Raw genomic sequence first — 17,673 nt, 5'->3', positions numbered from 1 at the left:
TTTAGCAGGCAGGTCCCTATGGTTTCCATCCTTCTGGTATTTCCACAGATGTACCACATGTAGAAGCCCATATTCAGGAACACAGTATATTTTTGTTTTTCAGAAAGATGACTCTAAAGTTGTTTAAATTAAAACATAAAGGAAATATCTAGACAGATCTAGGACCAAGCAAGGGCCTAAGACTTAAGAATGACATACAACATTTAGCCAATATTTATTGTATTCAAGTTTTTAGAATTTTTAATTATTTACAATTCTCATTGAGGTCAGTATATGGATAGGGAAGCTAAAGTAGAGAATTACCAAATATGTTAGTTATGAGAAATAGGATTGAAATGTTGCTTATCAGCTAAAATACTTCATCCTTTGGTACACAGGTCTGATTTTTCTTCCTGTTAATATTTTGAAAATGGCATGAACAATTCAACTTTTTGAGACTCCCAAAAGGGATGTTACCAATTTAAGGACTAAAGTTTAAAATAGCATTTCACCTTAGCCTCTTTAATGGATAATCCCATAAAATATTAATTACTTTGTTCTTGTATGATATAGGCAGAGGAATGTGGGATTAATTTTAATAGTGATTACAACAAAACAAATGTCAGTATTCCAATAAACAAATAAGCTTTGTAAAAATGAAGTTATACTAAAAAAGGTCAATAGAAGATGTATGAAAATGATAGCGTTTAAAATACTAAAAATTTATTATATTGATAAGGTTTTTCTAATTTTTCCATTTGCTTTCCTAGATATTATTGTACTTAGTAATTATGAGGTTGATAGGAGCAAGGTTATTGGCATAGCCTAACAGAATTACAAACCAGGGCTAAGCCTGGAATCCAGCTCTTTGGTCACTTACACTAGTGTTTTTTCCACTGCACATGTAGGGAGCAGTTCAGCGGCTTGACAAACTGGACTTCCATCCTGAAATAAAGTGGATGCTCCAAAGGCCCAGACTGACTCCCAAAGTGCCGTTAAGTTTAAGGTTAGACAACTGGTGTTAAGGTTCCCATTTGTGCCTGACTCATTGAGACCAAATTCTCATGGATACAGACAAAATGTGTCGAGTCTGTAAAAGTGAGGATAACCTCTTCCTTCAGTTGCCCAAGGGCCTTGCTGTGGGCCTTCATTGCTTGGGAGGATTAGAGAGTAGGAAACATGTGCAACGCCGTGAGCAGGCGCCGTGACCCAAAGTCACCCGGGAGTTCGCAGGGGTTGCGCCTACTCCTGCTTTGTTCATGTCAGTAGAGGCCCAGACGTTTTATTTAACATCTTGTCTCATTGCTGAATTGTTCATTAGGAAACTTACGATGATTTCTCCTTTAATCCTTGTGCTCACAGAACGAACTGACAGCACTATCACTACTGTGCAGCCAGAATGTGCCCACAAGAAGCGAATGTAGGCTGAGGAACTAGCAGGACAACGTTAGTGCGAGGAGCTGTGGTTCTCCAGTCTGTAAATCCTCTCTCCTCAGCCTTTTGTTTTTGCTGGGTTTTCCCCAACTTTTTATTTTGAAATTTTCAAATCTACAGAAGAGTTAGGGGGGTGGGGCAGGATGCAATGCACCTGTGTATATCTTTAACCTAGATTAACAAATTATTAAGATTTTACCATATTTGCTTTAACTCTGTGTGTGAGGGTTGGGGGGCCAGGGAAGTCTTCGCTAAACTACTTGAATGTAAGTTGCAATCATCATTACATTTTACCTCAAAATACTTCAGCCTGCATCTTGTAAGAACAAAAACATTCTCTCATGTAACCAGTAACACCGTTTTCATAGCCAAGAAAATTAATAATAATTCCATGATATCTAATGTACAGTTCATATCATATTTCCCCCAATTGTCCCCAAAGTTAATTTTACAACATTCCAGATTTAATCAAGTTTCATGCATTGCATTTAATTGTTATGCCTCTTCAGTCTCCTTCAATTTCTTGGTCTCTTTTAATTTGTAAAAGTCACCCTTGTCTTAAAAGGGAAATAGAAGAGATTTTTTAAGACATATTATTTGAAGAGTCTAGTCTTGTTGTCCTATAGAATGTCCCACATTTTGGATGTGTCCATTTATTTCGTCATACTTAGAGTCAGATAAAACTTCTTTTTTTTGGCAAGATTACTACATAGATAATGTTATACAGTATTTATTATATCATGTCAGGAGATAAATAAGATTGGATGGTTCCATTAATCAGAGGTGCTAAATTGGATCACTAGCAGAAATTTGGGTCTCCCTTGGGTAAGTCCAAACTTACTCTTGTAGGTTTCTTTAACCGTACAGCACTATTTTCATTTTTTAAAGCATGTGTGATTAATAAGGACAATAAATATTTCTGATTTAGTAATGATGGTGGGCATAGACTACTAAAAAGTAGTATTTATCTTGTCCACCCTTTCTTCTTTGAAAACCCTAAAGACTATTTATACTAAGCATTTCCTCCCACATTCCTCTTTATGACTATGCAGGAAATTTTTACAAATTAAGTGCTGGTAAGGACCCCAAGTCTAGAGGGAAATAAGAATAAACATTTATAAAGCGAGAATAACAGTAATATTAACACTTATCGAGCCATTGCTGTATACCATGGCGCAGGGCTAAGCACTTTCTGTGGATTGTCTGCATAGTAACCCAATTAGGTAAGCAGCATTGTGTCCCCATTTTACAGATTACGAAGCTCAGGCACAGAAAAATTGAGGATCTTGCCCAAGGACCCACAGCAAGTAATAGTGAATCTAAGGTTCAAGCCCAGGGCTGACTGAGTCTAGATCCTGTTTCTTATTTACTGTGCTGTGCTGCCTCCATTGTTGTGCGCCAGTCAGTGTACCAGACACTGTCTGATACATTTCCTTGTCTATTTCTCACATTAGCCCTAAGGAACAATCTCAACTAGGTGAAGTTACTTACCCAAGTGCATATGATATCTGAACCGTTTATTCTATTTTGTGGTTCTCTCCCATGTTTCAGCCAAGATCTTTAACAGCAGAGTGATTTGTGCAGTGGGGTCCCCTTTCCCGCTCCCCAGCACCCACATAAGCAGGAATCATGTGCTGAAAATGAAACCAGGTGGCAGAAGCAGCTGCACAAGCAAGAGAAGCCTGATCGGGTCCACATTAACCAGATGACAGGAGTGAGAACCTTCGGTTACAGTTCGGGGACATCAGTGAGAATGGGATGACACTGAATCTGAAATAAAGGTTGTTGAAAGATGACTGGTCTTCCAAAGGAAAACGTTTCCTTACAGTCTGCCCTCTCACCAGAGAGGACACGGCAGTCTTGTTATTTGAGTACTTTTAAACCAGTGGTCAGAACCATGAAGAAATTTCTAAAGGAAAGTTTGATTGCTTATACTTTCTGATGCCTACTATTGATTTCCTTTGTAGAACTTTTCAAACATCATCACTGAGTCTGTGTATAACTACAGCATAATAAATCAAGAGGAACACAGTTAAAGAGAGTAGTATGACATATTGCATAGGATTTTTGTGAGGATTAAATTTACACCTACATAATATACACACAATGTAGTAGAGTCCCTGACACACAGAATAGGCATTCAGTATGGAAGTTACTATCATTATATGATTACATGATTGAATTTTGTGTTCTCACATGATAGGATCTGGGAACCTTTCCTAAATCAGGACATTGGCCAGTCAACCCAGGAAGACAAACATTCCTGACACTGCCTGACTAGTACCTAAGCTAGAGACCAGATCTCCCTTAGTGACTGTCTCTGGCACTGGCAGGCAGCTCCTGTTGTCATGGTGTCTGTCACACTCTGTGTTTCTGTTTCAGGTGGTTAGCTCAACCAATGGAGAGCTGAATGTTGATGACCCCACGGGAGCCCACTCCAATGCGCCAATCACAGCTCACGCCGAGGTGGAGGTAGTGGAGGAAGCTAAGTACGTTCAGCTTTCAAGGGGTCTCTGAGTCATTGATTGAAAAGTCTTTTATCTGTCTCTTCCTCTCTGTGTGCTGCTCGTCTCGGACTGAATTCCTCATGCTTGTGTCCACAGCTTTCTTGTTATGACCTTTTTATTTTTTGCATGGTACCATAGGCTGCTCCCACACTTCTTTAGTTGTGCTTTCTGGAAGGCGATCACATTTTTCTGTAGCCCAGTGGGGGGAAAGACCTAGCGAACTAAAAGAATCATGATAGAAGACCTACAGTAAATAGTAGTCATGAGCCTCGTGGTGCCCTGGAGCTTCTTGTTTCCTATGGGACACAGAAAAACCTCTGTATCTCAACAATGAGCTAGGCTGTGCTGAACAGCATGAAATTTCTGGTTCTTGGCTAACTACTCTGTGTATGTAGCCCTGGAGCAAGAGTTCAGGGCCATTTTGTTCTCACTTAAATGATTCTGGATTCAGAGAGACTCAGGTAAGTCAGGAAAGAAAACAAGTCTTTGTACCTTTTAGTGAAAGGGTCTTGGAAAGGAAAGGAAATCACACATATCCCCAGAGGTCTGGAGGTTACCTGGCTCCCTTTTTGCTGCTCTTGCATGTGAATGTCCTGCCCTGTCCATACCACCAGCCCCTTGGTGCTGTCTGCATGGTCTGTGTTTAAACTCTTAAGAATATGCGGCGGAAGGTGAAATAACTGCTGATTCTACTACAAAAGCAGCATTTCTATCACTTTTTTCCTTTTGCCCCATCCCAAATTCAGATCCAGGTTTAACCTCCAAGAAGAAACGAGGTAGGAAGAGAGAAGTCCTGTACAAATCAGTAACTACTGCCGAGCCTGATATAGATGATTTTTCTTGTAAATTCTTTGAGAATATTCAGGCTATCCCAATATCCTGTTCTCAGAAACACACAACATGTTTATAGTGATGTTGTATCCTAAGTGGTCTCTTGAGCCTCCAAATAACCTAAATACAAGTCAGAACATGCTTACACCTCTGGATATGAGGTAGTGGGAGGCCAATCAAGACCTGCTTTCTCCTTCCTAACAGATACACTTTGTGTGGGAGTCCCTCCTGCCCATTCCTTCTGCTGCCCATCTCAATGCTGGGCTCACTTTACTTTCGGGAGGTCCTTTTCTTAGAAAGTGAGGACTTGAGGGTTCTTGTAGATAAAAAGCAAACGAGGATGACTTGGACTCTATCTTGTCACGTCCCTGCTGACTAGGCAGCTTCAAATGCTCCTCTCCCAGTTCATATGAGGCCTCGATACATAAGGAGGACATGGGGAGTTTTTAATGCCAGGAAGAGACTCTTTTTAGTAAGGAAACGTGCTTTCTATTCTCAGGTACTTTGGAGATTTTAATGGTTTTCACAATTTTTCAGTTTTCGTGACAAAACTTGATTCTCCGAAGTAAACAATTTGGTGCTCCTTCCCTATGGGTTCTCAACTTTGGTTGCACTTTGGAGTCACCTGGAGCTTATTAGAAAATACAAATGCCTTAATCCTGGCCCTGGAGACCTTGATCTAATTTATCTGGAATATGACCTGAGCATCAGGAATTTGTCAAGTTCAGGTGATTCGAAAGTATAGCCAGTGCTGGAAACCACTGCGCTAGGCGTGGTCTGATCCAAACATTGTCTGGGCCTGAAAGGTGGCTGTACCCATATCCACCCCACCTCACTTTCAGTTCACCGTCATGGCTGTTACTTTGAAGGCTAGAAGTTTAGCTCTGGTTTTAATAATATGCTTTCAATACCAAGATCGAATGGGCTTTAATCTTATTATAATATGCCCTATACAGGTTTATCTTTTGAACCCATTCATCCCATTTCATTTCAGTAAATATGTACGCTAATTGTGTATGTGAGTATGGTGTTTGTGTCCTGTGTGTCATTCATACAAAGAGGTTCCAATCTGGTGTATTCTGTTTTAGTACAGTCTAAACTCTAGGATGGAAAGTGAGTTTAACATCTCCCCATTTAGCAAAAAGGGACCACTGTGCCTCTTTGCCACCAGTTTTAGGTTTGGGCCTTAAAGATGTAGAAACCAGAGGGGAGCAATTGTATTTGACCAAATGCTATCCAAAAGCTTATAGCTTAGGTAATGTTGTGTGCTGCTTCCCATAGTGATTTCATGAGCTACCAATCCCATCCTCTCTAGGGAACTTTCAGGGCACAGCATAGGTTTTTCTTCTTGGCCTCCTCTGTGTATGGGGGAAATTAGGCGGAGTCATGGGTCCCCTGCTTGATCATTCTCGTGGGAAGAAGTCACAGCTACAGTAGAGGAGCACAAGGCGTCCCAAACAACCCCTCATTACATGGAGCTGTGATGCCATTTGTCCCTGCAGTCTGCTTGTGAAAAAAGGGGATTGCTGCCTGTATTACGTTGAACTAGGGTACTGGGCAGACTATGTGAAACCTTCCCTTCCAAGCTTTTAATTTGGGTTTCCTCACCCAGCTTGTTTTGTAAAGGAGGAGAGAAATTCAGGGTCTTAGTTTTTGTTCCATATACAGAATGAACATCGAGTTTCCTTTTTCTCTAGCTGCAGGACACATGTCCTTGTTTAGGTATGAGTAGAAGGGTAGTGAGGCCAGGCAGCTTTCTGGTTGACCTCAGGGATTTTTGGTTATCCACTGACTGTAGCAAACATGGGCCTCATTTCCCCAGAAAATGAACTAGAATGGGATTTAGGCCCTTCTCTGGCAGTTATGCCTTAAGCCAGACACTCCGAGTCCTCCCCTAATAAGATCAAGTGTCCTTAAGCCTCATTTCCCCCTTTAGAAGAAGTGTGAACTGCTCGCTGCTTTGGTCAGGCATGTTAGACTTACAGAAATCTTAGGGGCTTCTCTTTCCCTCAGAATAGTTAGAAAGTTAGCTCTACCAGTTGTGCACTAAGATCTCACATGGGAACCAAATGGCTTGGCTTTGGTGCTTGATTGAACTCTCATAGGCAAGATCTTTCTGTTACCTTCCCGGGACGTGCACAGGAAAGAGGCACCCATGAGCTCTCCTTCTGTTTTGCCTTACCCCTCACTGAGATCCAGCTCCCATCGTGATGCTTCTATCAGGCACCCGCCCCCTCCACTTCATTGTGGGGACTAAGTGGCCTGGTCCTACTCACCCCACCTTGACAGAGGAAGAAACTAGACACAGACACAACCGACTGCATGTTTGCATGGCTCACAGGGAGTCGCTTCCATCTCTCGTCTGTGGACTAATATCTCTTTCTCTCTCTCTTCCTTTCTGTGTTTTTCTCTTTACACACTCTGTAGCTGCCTGAAAATGCTCAACCTGTGGTGAGTCCCTCTCTCCAGTCCACATGCTCGGGGAGCGGACCAGACTAGGCTGGGATTGGCAAAGCCAAACAAAATGCCTTAGGAACACTGAATGGCTTCCATGTGCCACCTTTGCCATAACTACCCAGACTGGGGAACTAGATCCACAAGGTGGGGATGGGGCAGGCCTGTACCTAGGACTTAATCTGTTCCTTCTTTCCTTTCATACCCACCTCATTGCTGCCTCCTCCTGTCAAAACAATATCTGTCCCACAGTAGGCAAAATGATCTGTTTATTTCTAGCTGAGTGAAATTTTTCTCAGTTGAATACAACCAGGTGTTATCATACAGAGGGACAAGGGTAGGAGGACAAAGTTTTTACTAGATCAGTTGTTTAGATTATTCCTCACAACCCCATGGACAGTTGTTGCCAGATAATCTCACATTCTGCAGCTTGGTCTCTACCTGGAAATCAGCTGCTTTGACAGAATCAGCTGCTTTTGATTCATCTGGGTCTTCCATCTGCAGAATATGAGTCTCTCAAAAAAAAGAGCTCCTTAGGGGAAGAGATAGACATTTTGTTGTTCAAGGTTTTTTGTTTGTTTACTTTTTGTTTATTGTCTTTTTTCTTTTCTTTCCTGTAAGAGAGTATAGTGGGTCAAGAGCTGATTTGGCCAGTGAGCCTCTCTTTTCCAAGCTCCTTGAATGCATTCTTAGGAACAATATGAGGTATATAGAAGGGGAAACCCTAAGGAATCCATGTTTGGTGAAGCACATTCTTGCTATAAGGCAGTGTCCCCTCCCCAGCTCTCTTCCTGGGCACTGCCTCTGACCTTCCAGGTGCTCCTTAACTAGATTGGTGTACTGCAGTCTGAAATTGTAACTCTCCCACGTTGTCTGCATGCATGGGTCATATTCTGTGCGGTGATAATAGCCTGTGGGACTCTGTGACTACCTTCTTTCTATTGGTCTTCAATGACTGGGTTGGGCACTGGTTTCCCAGGGACAGGGATGTATTGAATATAACAATTGGTTTTTATGGAGATAGATTTTGTAGTCTTACAGTATCGAGAAGTATATTGGATCTATTTATTTAGCGAACATGAGTCTGTGTAATCTGACAGTGTTGTCATTTTTTTCCTGTAAGATGTCAGTCATGTGATTCTCACTGCAAATACAGGGCCTGCGGTGTGCTCTTCCAGCTCAGTGCTTGGAACTCTAGGAGGTCCCAAGGCCTTCCCCAAAGAGCTTTGATACTATCTCACTGGAGACAGAAGACATACACACTTGAAAGGACAGGTAGTTCTCCAGGGTGCTTATGTCATTATCCCTTGAGAGGTCACTGTGGACTGAATGGTCAAGGAAGACCTCATGAATACTATGGGACTCAAACCAGATATTAGAACAAGGGAACAATGTTCAAGGACAGCAAAGAAGAGAAGCATCACAAAAGAATAGCTGAAGGGAGAAAGCCAGGACATAGTAAGAGGACATATCGTTTGCACCAGCCATGTCACAGCCCGTGTCACCCCCTTCTGGACTAGTCCCTGCCTGAGCAAGAGGTGCTCCCTATTCCATTTGCCAGAGCAATGGCTGTTGCCTAGAGCAGGCTCATAGAAGAGGCAAATAAATGGCTCTGAGGCTTGGGGAAAGAACACTTAGTGGCTTGTGAATAGGGACAATAGGTCAGGTTTCACTGCAGCATGTTAAGAATGTCCGTCGTCCAGTCAAAGAATCAACTGGAAGGAAACCTACAACCCAGAAAGAGTTCATCATGTGTCTTCATTCTCTTCTGATAGTAAGATGTCTGTATGGAGCCAGTCTGGGTTTGGTCTGGGTTTGACCAAGTTTAACGGGTCCTGTTGCTGGTAGTCACCACAGAAACCAGAGTTGAAGAGCAGATCGTGGGTTCTGTTTCTTGTGGATAGAATTCTGAAAAGCTTCTGCTACTGCTGAAGCTTTAACTCTGGTAACAAGCAAAAATTAATCTGGGGCTCTAAACCATAGCTCACACTCTCCTCCAATCAGGTGAACTCAGCATTGTACATCAGGTTATTATGTGTTTATGAGCAGACATTAATTCTTATGACTGGCCTCAGAGAAGGTAAGAGAAGCATGTCATTTGAAATGGACTAAATGCTAACAGTATTCTAAACTTTTTTATGATTGCCCTTGCTTAAAAACACAAAATCATCATCTTAGCATCCTCTAAAAAGATTAAGAATGGAAATTGACTTAAATGTTAAGTGATCCCTCTGAAAGTCATGGTTAATAGGAAACAGGTAACTGTACTGAAATATTGGTGCTCCCATGAAATTTAATTACCTTATTTAGTATTAATTTCAGGAGTTCAACTTGGAAAGTCTCTGCTTTCTAAAGCATATGTGTACAGAAAAAGATTATTTTATTTAAAAGAATGTATTCCATCTCCAGATACACATGACACTTTGTTTAGTAACTGTATTCATACCCATTAGTAGTATTTCACAAATGTTATTAACACTCTTAGAAAAGCTTAAGACCCCTTTAAGAAGCTCCTATTTCCAAAATCTGTGTTTGATTCATTCAGATATTGTTAAAGCCCATTCTTGTCTGTGCAGATGTCTATTTTTGCATTCTAAGAAACGTTCTTCAAATTTTTAATAACTACTCAAATGACTGTAGGAAATACCAAGGGGTCTGACTGAAAAAGGAGGGAATCTTAGCTACAGTGGAGAACTTAGGGGCATAGGAAGTAAGCAACCATTCTTTATTTCCATATGAATATTCCTGGCATTAAACCTGGAAGGACTGGGCAAGTGACTCAAAGGTAGTTTTCCCAAAAAAGCTTTTCTTTCAAGGATCCAACAAGTCTGAGTTATACTTCCACCTTTATCCGTTGTCACACATCTTTGACTCATTCACCGCCTTCTGCCCCTCGCGTTCTCATTTCCCATGTGTCAGTGTCCTAGAAAGGACATATCTTTTGCACCAACCATGCTCCCACCCTCATCACCCCCTTCTGGACTAGTCACTGCCTGAGGTGCTTCCTTTTCCAAAGGCAGGAGTAAGAAGGGGATACTTGGGCTTCGGGATGTGCCAGAGCTATGGCTGTTCCCCAGCAGGCAGCACGTGGAGGGCTCGTGAAAGGAGCAGGCCCCATCCGCCATCGTGACCAGGGTCAGTCCTGTAATCCAGCCTGGCACAGCAGCAGCAGTGTCGGAAGCTAAGTTGAGGGGGAACCTGCCACCAGATGGCTTCTCGTGATCAGCTCCTGGGCTGTGGCATTGATCCTCTCCAAATGAAGAGCGGGCTGTGCTGGTTTCAGTCAGGATGTCTGGGCTCACAGTTTTTATCAGGGCTTCTTCTGCCTACTCCCAGTAGCTCTGTGGGGTCAGGGGTGTGGATAGAGAGAATCCTTATTCCTTCACTGGTAGCATCGTGAGGTCCTCCTAGAGTTCCAAACATACTCTTCGTGGGGTTTGTTTGCCTTAGTGTAGCCTTCATACCTGCTGGCCACTGTAGTTGCATTAAATAATTTTCCCCTCAATTTCAAGGGGCAGACAATGCAACCTATTCGTATGTAGCCCTGAGGATTCCCAGTATTGGTTCTACACAAAGATGAGGCATCTGGGCAGGGTGTTCGACTAGGAAATAAGCCTTCTTCATTCTCCTTCCAAAAATGCTTGTTTCAACGCTGCCTGCAGTGTTGTCATAATTAGGTTTGGTAGCTGCAGATTGAAATGAAGCAGCTATTTCCCTTGGCTTTCCTGGCAGACACTGCCCACTGCCTCCAGGGTCCACGCTGTAGATGGTGGGCGGCCCTGTGGGTGGGTGTCAGGAAGAAAATGCCACCCCCTGCAGTAAGCGGAAGCAGGCAGAAGTCTGTTGGAAGCTGCAGGCGTCGTACACTGACTTGCAATGTTCCTTGTGCTTCAGGTGCTGCTGTTTCTTTAAGAGGAAAAGGAAGAAGACTGCCCAGCGCCACAAGTGACCAGTGCCTCCCAGGAGTCCTTAGGCCCTGGGGACTCTGACTCGATTGCACCTGCAGCTCCTGCCATTTCTCATTGGAAAGGACTCCCCTGTCGGGGAGGGTGGAGATCCAAACCAAAACAAAGAAAACACGCCCCCTCGAAGGAGCAGTGTGGGCAGCCAGGACCTGATGGGTTGGTGGCTGTCCCCACCTGCCTGAGGCTCTGAGCAGGTCCCAGAGCTGCTGTTCCTCCACTGCTCGCCCTTGGGGCCACCTGGTTGACTCTCCTTCCTATTGTTTACAGTGAAGGTGTCATTCACAAAAACTCAAGGACTACTATTCTCTTTCTCCCTTTAGTTTACTCCTGGTTCTTGTCCCACCCTCAGCCCTCTCCAGCACTAAAGCCAGTGAGTTTGAAGGCTTTGTCTGCTGAAGGAGCTCAAGAGGCTGGGGGTGCAGCCAAGAAGGGAAGAGGAAGATGGCGGGCCTGAGCTGGAGAAGAACCTTCTCCACCTAAGAGGTGTATTTGCCAGTATGTCTCCCTCTTCCTCTGTGCATCGCAGCCTCCATCCCCAGCCGGCCAAGGGGTGCAGGTTACTCCTTCCCTCCCTCCTGTGAAGTTACACTGTAGGACGCAAGCTGTGAGAAATCTGCAGTCTACTGTCCCGTGTGCTGGCGTTCTTAGCTTTCCTGACAAGCGAACTCTGTTCTCCAGTCGGTAGTAGAACAATGCAAATTGTTCTGAGCAAAGGAAAAAAAACTGACTTTATTGCACTTTTTGTTTTTGTTTTTATTTTTGCCTTTTTTTTTTACAGAAAACATGGCAGATGCATATTGTGTCTGGTTATATTGGGAGTTTTACTTTTTTTCTGTTTTGAGGGTGTTGGGGCCAGCCAAGCCATTCAGAGAGAACATGGGTCCAGAGGACATTCTCAGTGGAAAGAGTTGGGTCGGTAGCACCCAGAAGAGAAGCAGCCAAACTCTATGTCAAACTCTATGTCATTCTGAGTAAACACTCAGGTTGGCAAGGAAACATACTTGAATTTTCATTCATCTTCTCAGCTACTGAAGACTGTCCCTACCAGAGCCTCTTGACCTCATCAGCCTGCAGCTTGGACAACCTCACTCTCCAGCACATGGGATGAGCCATCCAAGCCAGACTGTGACAAGGAGACAGTTCATCCCAGAGAAGGAGATAACTTTAAAAAAAAAAAAAATCTGAAACATCTGTTTCCTCCACTGCCAGGAACTTCCAACTAGATAGCCATGTGACCTCCTTAGCGACTTGGGGGACAAAATTAGGGATGAAACAGCCACCACCATATTGCCACTAGTGGACAAAAAGAGAAGGAAAGTGAACCTGCCTTCCACCTGCCAAAGGAAACTCAGGAGCTGGCATCATAGAGCCAGGAACTAAAATCTGTGTGTAGCTGAGTTACAGCATTTGGGCTGTAACCAGGCACCTGCGGGTTTTCTCCGAGCAGGTCCACAGTAGCCAGCTTAGCCCTCAGTGCATGGGGGCTCTAGGGAACAGGCAGGAGGGTTAGATTAGTTCCAGGGGAAAGGAGACTGAAATGAAAGCTCTGAAATTATCTTCTCAGTTCGACATAAGATTCTTTCCGAATCAGACAGCCATGCAGCTCGAGCATGTTCTCCCCAGTGTACTCTCGGCCTCCCCTCATGGGGTAGTCACATGGCGTATTACTACGAGGGGTCTTGGTTCCTCATTCACTGCTTTAAAAATTATTAGTGTATGGAGTTAATCTTCATGTGCTAGATTTTCATTTGAGTTCAGTGGTTTATTCAGACAATGACCTCTCATTCCAGATGTGATAAAGGAGAAAGGATTTTACATCAGGGGATGAGGTCTTGTGTCTGGAGTAGAAACAGCTAAGCATGGAGGACAATGACTAGTGACTTAGTCTGGTGGTTTTGGGAACACAGAAATCATTGTCCCTGACTTGAGGTGCAGGGCTGTCATTTGGACTGGAGGGTATGGGGATACTTTCTGGTGTAGCGAGCAGAAACAGCAGTAGCAGAAAACAGTTACTGGGCTTCCCCTGTTCTGGCAGGCCTTGGCCAGGAAATGTTATTTTCCTGACTTCAAACCTGCTTAGCTTATATAAAGATTGTAATCTTCCATTTCTTTAAAAGAAATCTGTACACAAAACTGAGCGGACGATGTCTGTCACACTCCTTCCCCACAAGGATTTTGAATATTGGGATTTGTTTCCTGGACATTATCTAGTGGTTAAGATGTAATCACTGAAACTTACATAGTTTCTTAATTGATATTTGGGCAACTCGAACTTCCTGTATAGAAACTTTTTCATACCTGTATAGAAAAAGCCTTGCCTCTCAAGGAAGGGCAAGGAGAAATGATGGCAGAGCCTGGAGCCTCTTGACACTCCATATCCCACTAAGTGCCTCCCCATCCCCTGCTTCCACAGAAAAGCAAAGGCAGTGAGTGACCAGCTTGGCTGCAGGGCAAGCCCCTTTGCAGCTGAGTTTGTGACTTTTTGGTCTTACATTTTTTTACAGGCTAGCTCTTAAGGGGTTGAACCTGAGCAGTTTTGGGGTCCCTTCCTAATGCATTGTTTTCACTCTGGCCCCACAAACCTCTTACTAGATATTTGATTTTCCTAACAAAGGTGAAGAGCCCTAGGCCCCTCTGGTATGCAGGGTAATGGTGATCCTTCCAGGGCCATTGGCACTGCAAGGTGGTCCCAGATCCCTGAGAAATTCTATGTGATTTTCTTTAAACTTAAAAAGAATGAGTACCTAAGGAGTAATTTGGCCATCATTTCCATTCCCACCAGCACATCAGGGCTCCCTCCTCTGCTCTGTTGCTCTAGTTGCTTAGCTGTATGCCTCAGCCAGTCCTTGGGGTTGTGCACCCCCTCCACCCAGCACCCCACCGAAATGCACTTGCCTGGTAGTGTTTGAGCTTTCTTCATTTTCACAGCCATGATGCCTAGGGAGCTTTTTCTTTGGGATTGATGCAGTTATTTCTGGGTTAGCATTAAGTGCTAACAGCATCTTCATTTTTATTAATATTATTCCATTGGGAGTTCTCCCAAGTCCTACAGTCCTTCAGGCATTGCATCCTGAGCAGGTAGAGGCAGGCAGGCTAGGAATCTACCAAGGCATAAAGGGTCCTTCCCTTGTGACCAGAGCATGACTTGGGTCTGTGAAGTCTAAGCACGTAAGGGTTGATCACTTGCTAGGTGCACCTTGACGGTTCCCAGTGATCTATTTCACTCCAGGCTGCTCTGCCAGGGTGGGCCGCATGTGCCAGCAGGCGATGTGCTTTCATGACTGCCTTAATTAACACTCCTACTCTTTTGGGTCTTCTAGGAGTAAACAAGATCTAGAAAGATACAAGTTAGATGATTAGGTTGGCCTCCCGTTAAAATTCCACTTGACTTTGGAATGCAGGGGCAACAGAAGAAGGAAGCATCCTAGGGTTTACTGTAAAAGTGTTGAAAGCTTGTAAACTCTCAGTGAACTCCCCAAGTACATAGAAACAGCCCCTGCCATTAGCCAGTAGAGGTGTCCGTTGCCTCTAAAGTAACTTCCAACTTAGTTCACTGGACATGTACACTGGTAGTACACATTCAGTGCTGATTATGTGTTAGTAATCAATTTTAATGTTAAAAATATGCAGTAATGGTATGTTATATCAGAGTGGTTAATAACGATCATAGCCTTAACTTTTTATGCAAAAGATAAAACTCAACCCCCTTCCATTGAGCAAGCATGGCCTACATTTTTAAAAAATAAGTACTTCTATGGCAGCCTAGACAGCATCTTCTCAAAAGAACTTGATCATTCTTCTGATGCATCTCTCCCCAGTCCATATGCCTCCTGTGTCCAAGTTACCTCTTCCATATTCATATTTAAACCCATTTTCTGTTCCCAGTGAGTTGCCCTGATGTTTTCTCCAGTGTTGAAGCCACCACGTTACGGCTAGAGGTTCTCAGACTGGGGGCTTGCAGCACCATATAGCCAACATTGCCTTTGCCAGTTCACTGCCACCATCTCCATATTGCCCTAAGGTGAGCAGATGAATTCCAGAAACCTTTAGGGAATCAGGATAACTAGGCACACCATCTGGATTGGCTGTGTAAGTAACATGCACTAGTCTCAGGGGGTTCTTGCTTTTGTCGATTTCTGGGCTCCAGGCAAGTTCCTTCTAGAGGTTGATAGACGGTGACTCTTAGTCTTCCCCATAATGGGTTGGTAGGAATCTGAAAAATTGGATTCCTGAGGTTTTGTTTTCGGGTGTGTGTTGGGGGAGGGGAGGCGTTGATTTTATGTTGAATAAGAAAAGAGGAAACCTTGGCCTGAGGGCTTGCAGAGTTTTGAGCAGTTTGTTTAGCCACAAATAAACCTTGGAAGTCTGATCAGTCAAGCAGTCAACCCTAACTACTTTTGCAGATGACCGAGTGCAAAAGAATAGGTTTCCTCATTATATTCAAAATAGTAAGTAGGTCCCCTGGATATAGACAGTAGTAGTTAACATATTTCCTCGAAAAGCAACCAAGAAGCCCACCCCAGTATTTGTAGATCAACTTACAAAGGAAAGTGAACGTGTACTCCATATATTTCTAGTTTGATTACCAAACGATGTTATTGAGAAACCTCAGTTGGGAGGACAATTTATTAGTTTCTTTACTCCTCACAGTCATCTTTCCGGTGCCATCACCACCTTCAAAGCCTCAGCACAGGGGGTTATCCAGGATAATAAAGGAGGGTGCAGTGCAGTCCTCCCAGTAACAGGAGGACAGCTGTCCTGACTGCCCCCTCTCCCACAAGTCCCCTCTTTCAGGGCAGGTGAGACATTTTCAGTGTTCCTCTTCATGAGCTCCAGACCAAATCCAGGCCAGCCCTTGCACCGAAATCTTTTTTTTTAAGAGGCTTGTCAATCTGTTAGAAATGTCTCAGGAAAGATGAGCCATTTCTTTGGGGGGAAATATATTCACAGATGGTTGTGTGTGAGATTGCATTTGTATACTTGAGTGTGTGTGCTCATTTGTGTGCACTTCCATAAAAACTCAGCCCAGGCTGTTGGGACCATGTGTTCCTGAAGATTCTAGGATGTAAACAAATAACAAGTGAGCTCCTCAGATTAGTGTCACAGCAAGCTGGCTCTGGGAATGAGCCCCATTTGTCAAGAGTAAACAGCAGAAAAGAGAGAGAGAAAACCAAAAATATAATGCCCCCAATGGAAAATAATGTTGATTCATCGATTCCCATTAGATATATTACATGCTCTAATTTATTATATTATTATTGTTTCTTTAATCTTTGCCCATTGTACTTTGAAAAAGATGTTGGGATGTTGATTGCGATTTTTTAAAAGACTAGATAATGTATAAATCAGCTGTGGAAATCAGTTTTAATTGATGTGTGGATGTGTCTGATCATTGTTAAATTTTTTTTTTTTAAACCTTTTGTTTTAGATGTGTGATGTTGTTTCATAAACTCTGGCACTGGTCACAAAGCTCAGCTGTGAAAATGAAACTTGTAGTATTTTGAAACATGAATGTCAATTTTAAGTGTATTTGAAATGATTCCTCCAGGAGAGATTGGTAACATCGCTAGGAAACACTCCTCTGCAGAGGAAGTAGCCTTCATTGGGGAAAATGGAAAATGGATCTTGATATTGCTATCTCAGAGTAGCCCATTTCCTAGGGCACCATGGAAAACACAAATGTGATCTTTTAAGTATACCTCCTTCCCAATTTGGGGAGGAATGGACTCAGTTTGCACCCTTTTTGTATGTAAAATAAAATGTCTTACCTTTCTTGGCTAATTTTGCTTTGTTTGGGTTTTGTTTGGTTTTTATCTCCCCTGGCTCATTTGTAACTAGAATCCAGCTAGGACTAACTTTGATATGATTCAAGCCTCCAGTGAACTAAAATAATGTCTGATAACTTTGTCATTCTTCATTCCTTTGGGCTAAACATTTTCTCTCCTGGGACACATTAAAAATAATTATTACTTGCAGAATTTGGACATTCATCACTGGCATACTGGTTCCAGTATCCCTGCGGTTCTTAGGCAGTAGAACACCAGGAAGTTAGGATTTGCTCTACAGAACAGCTTTGAATTAGCTTTATAATTCTGTTCTAATGAGGGACATCTATACAGACAGAAGGTGTAACTGATGTGCAATATAAAACTCAAAAGAGCATGTATTGGCCTCAAAAACAACTGCCAATCTGGACATGATTGCTTGGTTGTGGTGTTTTCTATCACTGTTCAATTGCTACTTAATGATTTTTCACCCCCACTGGTAGGCAAATAAGACCAGAAAAAAACGTGTAAGATCCGTATTAGAGAAAAACTTCACATTGAAAGTATTTTATTCATCAAGCTTGATATTTATCCTTTTTAAAATTTAATCTTTTCCCATTACCATTCAGTCCCCTTTTACCCCCCTACCCCAAGGAATCACCACACTTTTATTTCACAAGTGGTAGCATGAGTGAGGAAAAGGCTGTTGTTATGCCATTTTAGAATTTACTCCTCATG

The 17,673-nt window shown here is 43.0% G+C and overlaps 1 protein-coding gene across 1 annotated transcript in view; it reads left to right on the top strand.

The window, feature by feature from the left end:
• Positions 1–15,402, top strand: part of CSNK1G1 (casein kinase 1 gamma 1) — a 130,288-nt gene extending 114,886 nt beyond the window's left edge. Inside the window, exons 12-13 of the mRNA XM_090270753.1 lie at positions 3,796–3,902; positions 11,100–15,402. Coding sequence (XP_090126879.1) covers positions 3,796–3,902; positions 11,100–11,154 — 162 coding nt within the window. The 3' untranslated portion in view covers positions 11,155–15,402. The remainder of the gene's footprint in view (positions 1–3,795; positions 3,903–11,099) is intronic.
• The last annotated feature ends 2,271 nt before the right edge of the window (positions 15,403–17,673 follow it).

This window comes from Furipterus horrens, unplaced genomic scaffold, assembly GCF_987537825.1.
Source record: "Furipterus horrens unplaced genomic scaffold, mFurHor1.1.pri manual_scaffold_3, whole genome shotgun sequence".
Classification (NCBI taxonomy): domain Eukaryota; kingdom Metazoa; phylum Chordata; class Mammalia; order Chiroptera; family Furipteridae; genus Furipterus; species Furipterus horrens.
This window is presented reverse-complemented; position numbering and strand designations above follow the sequence as displayed.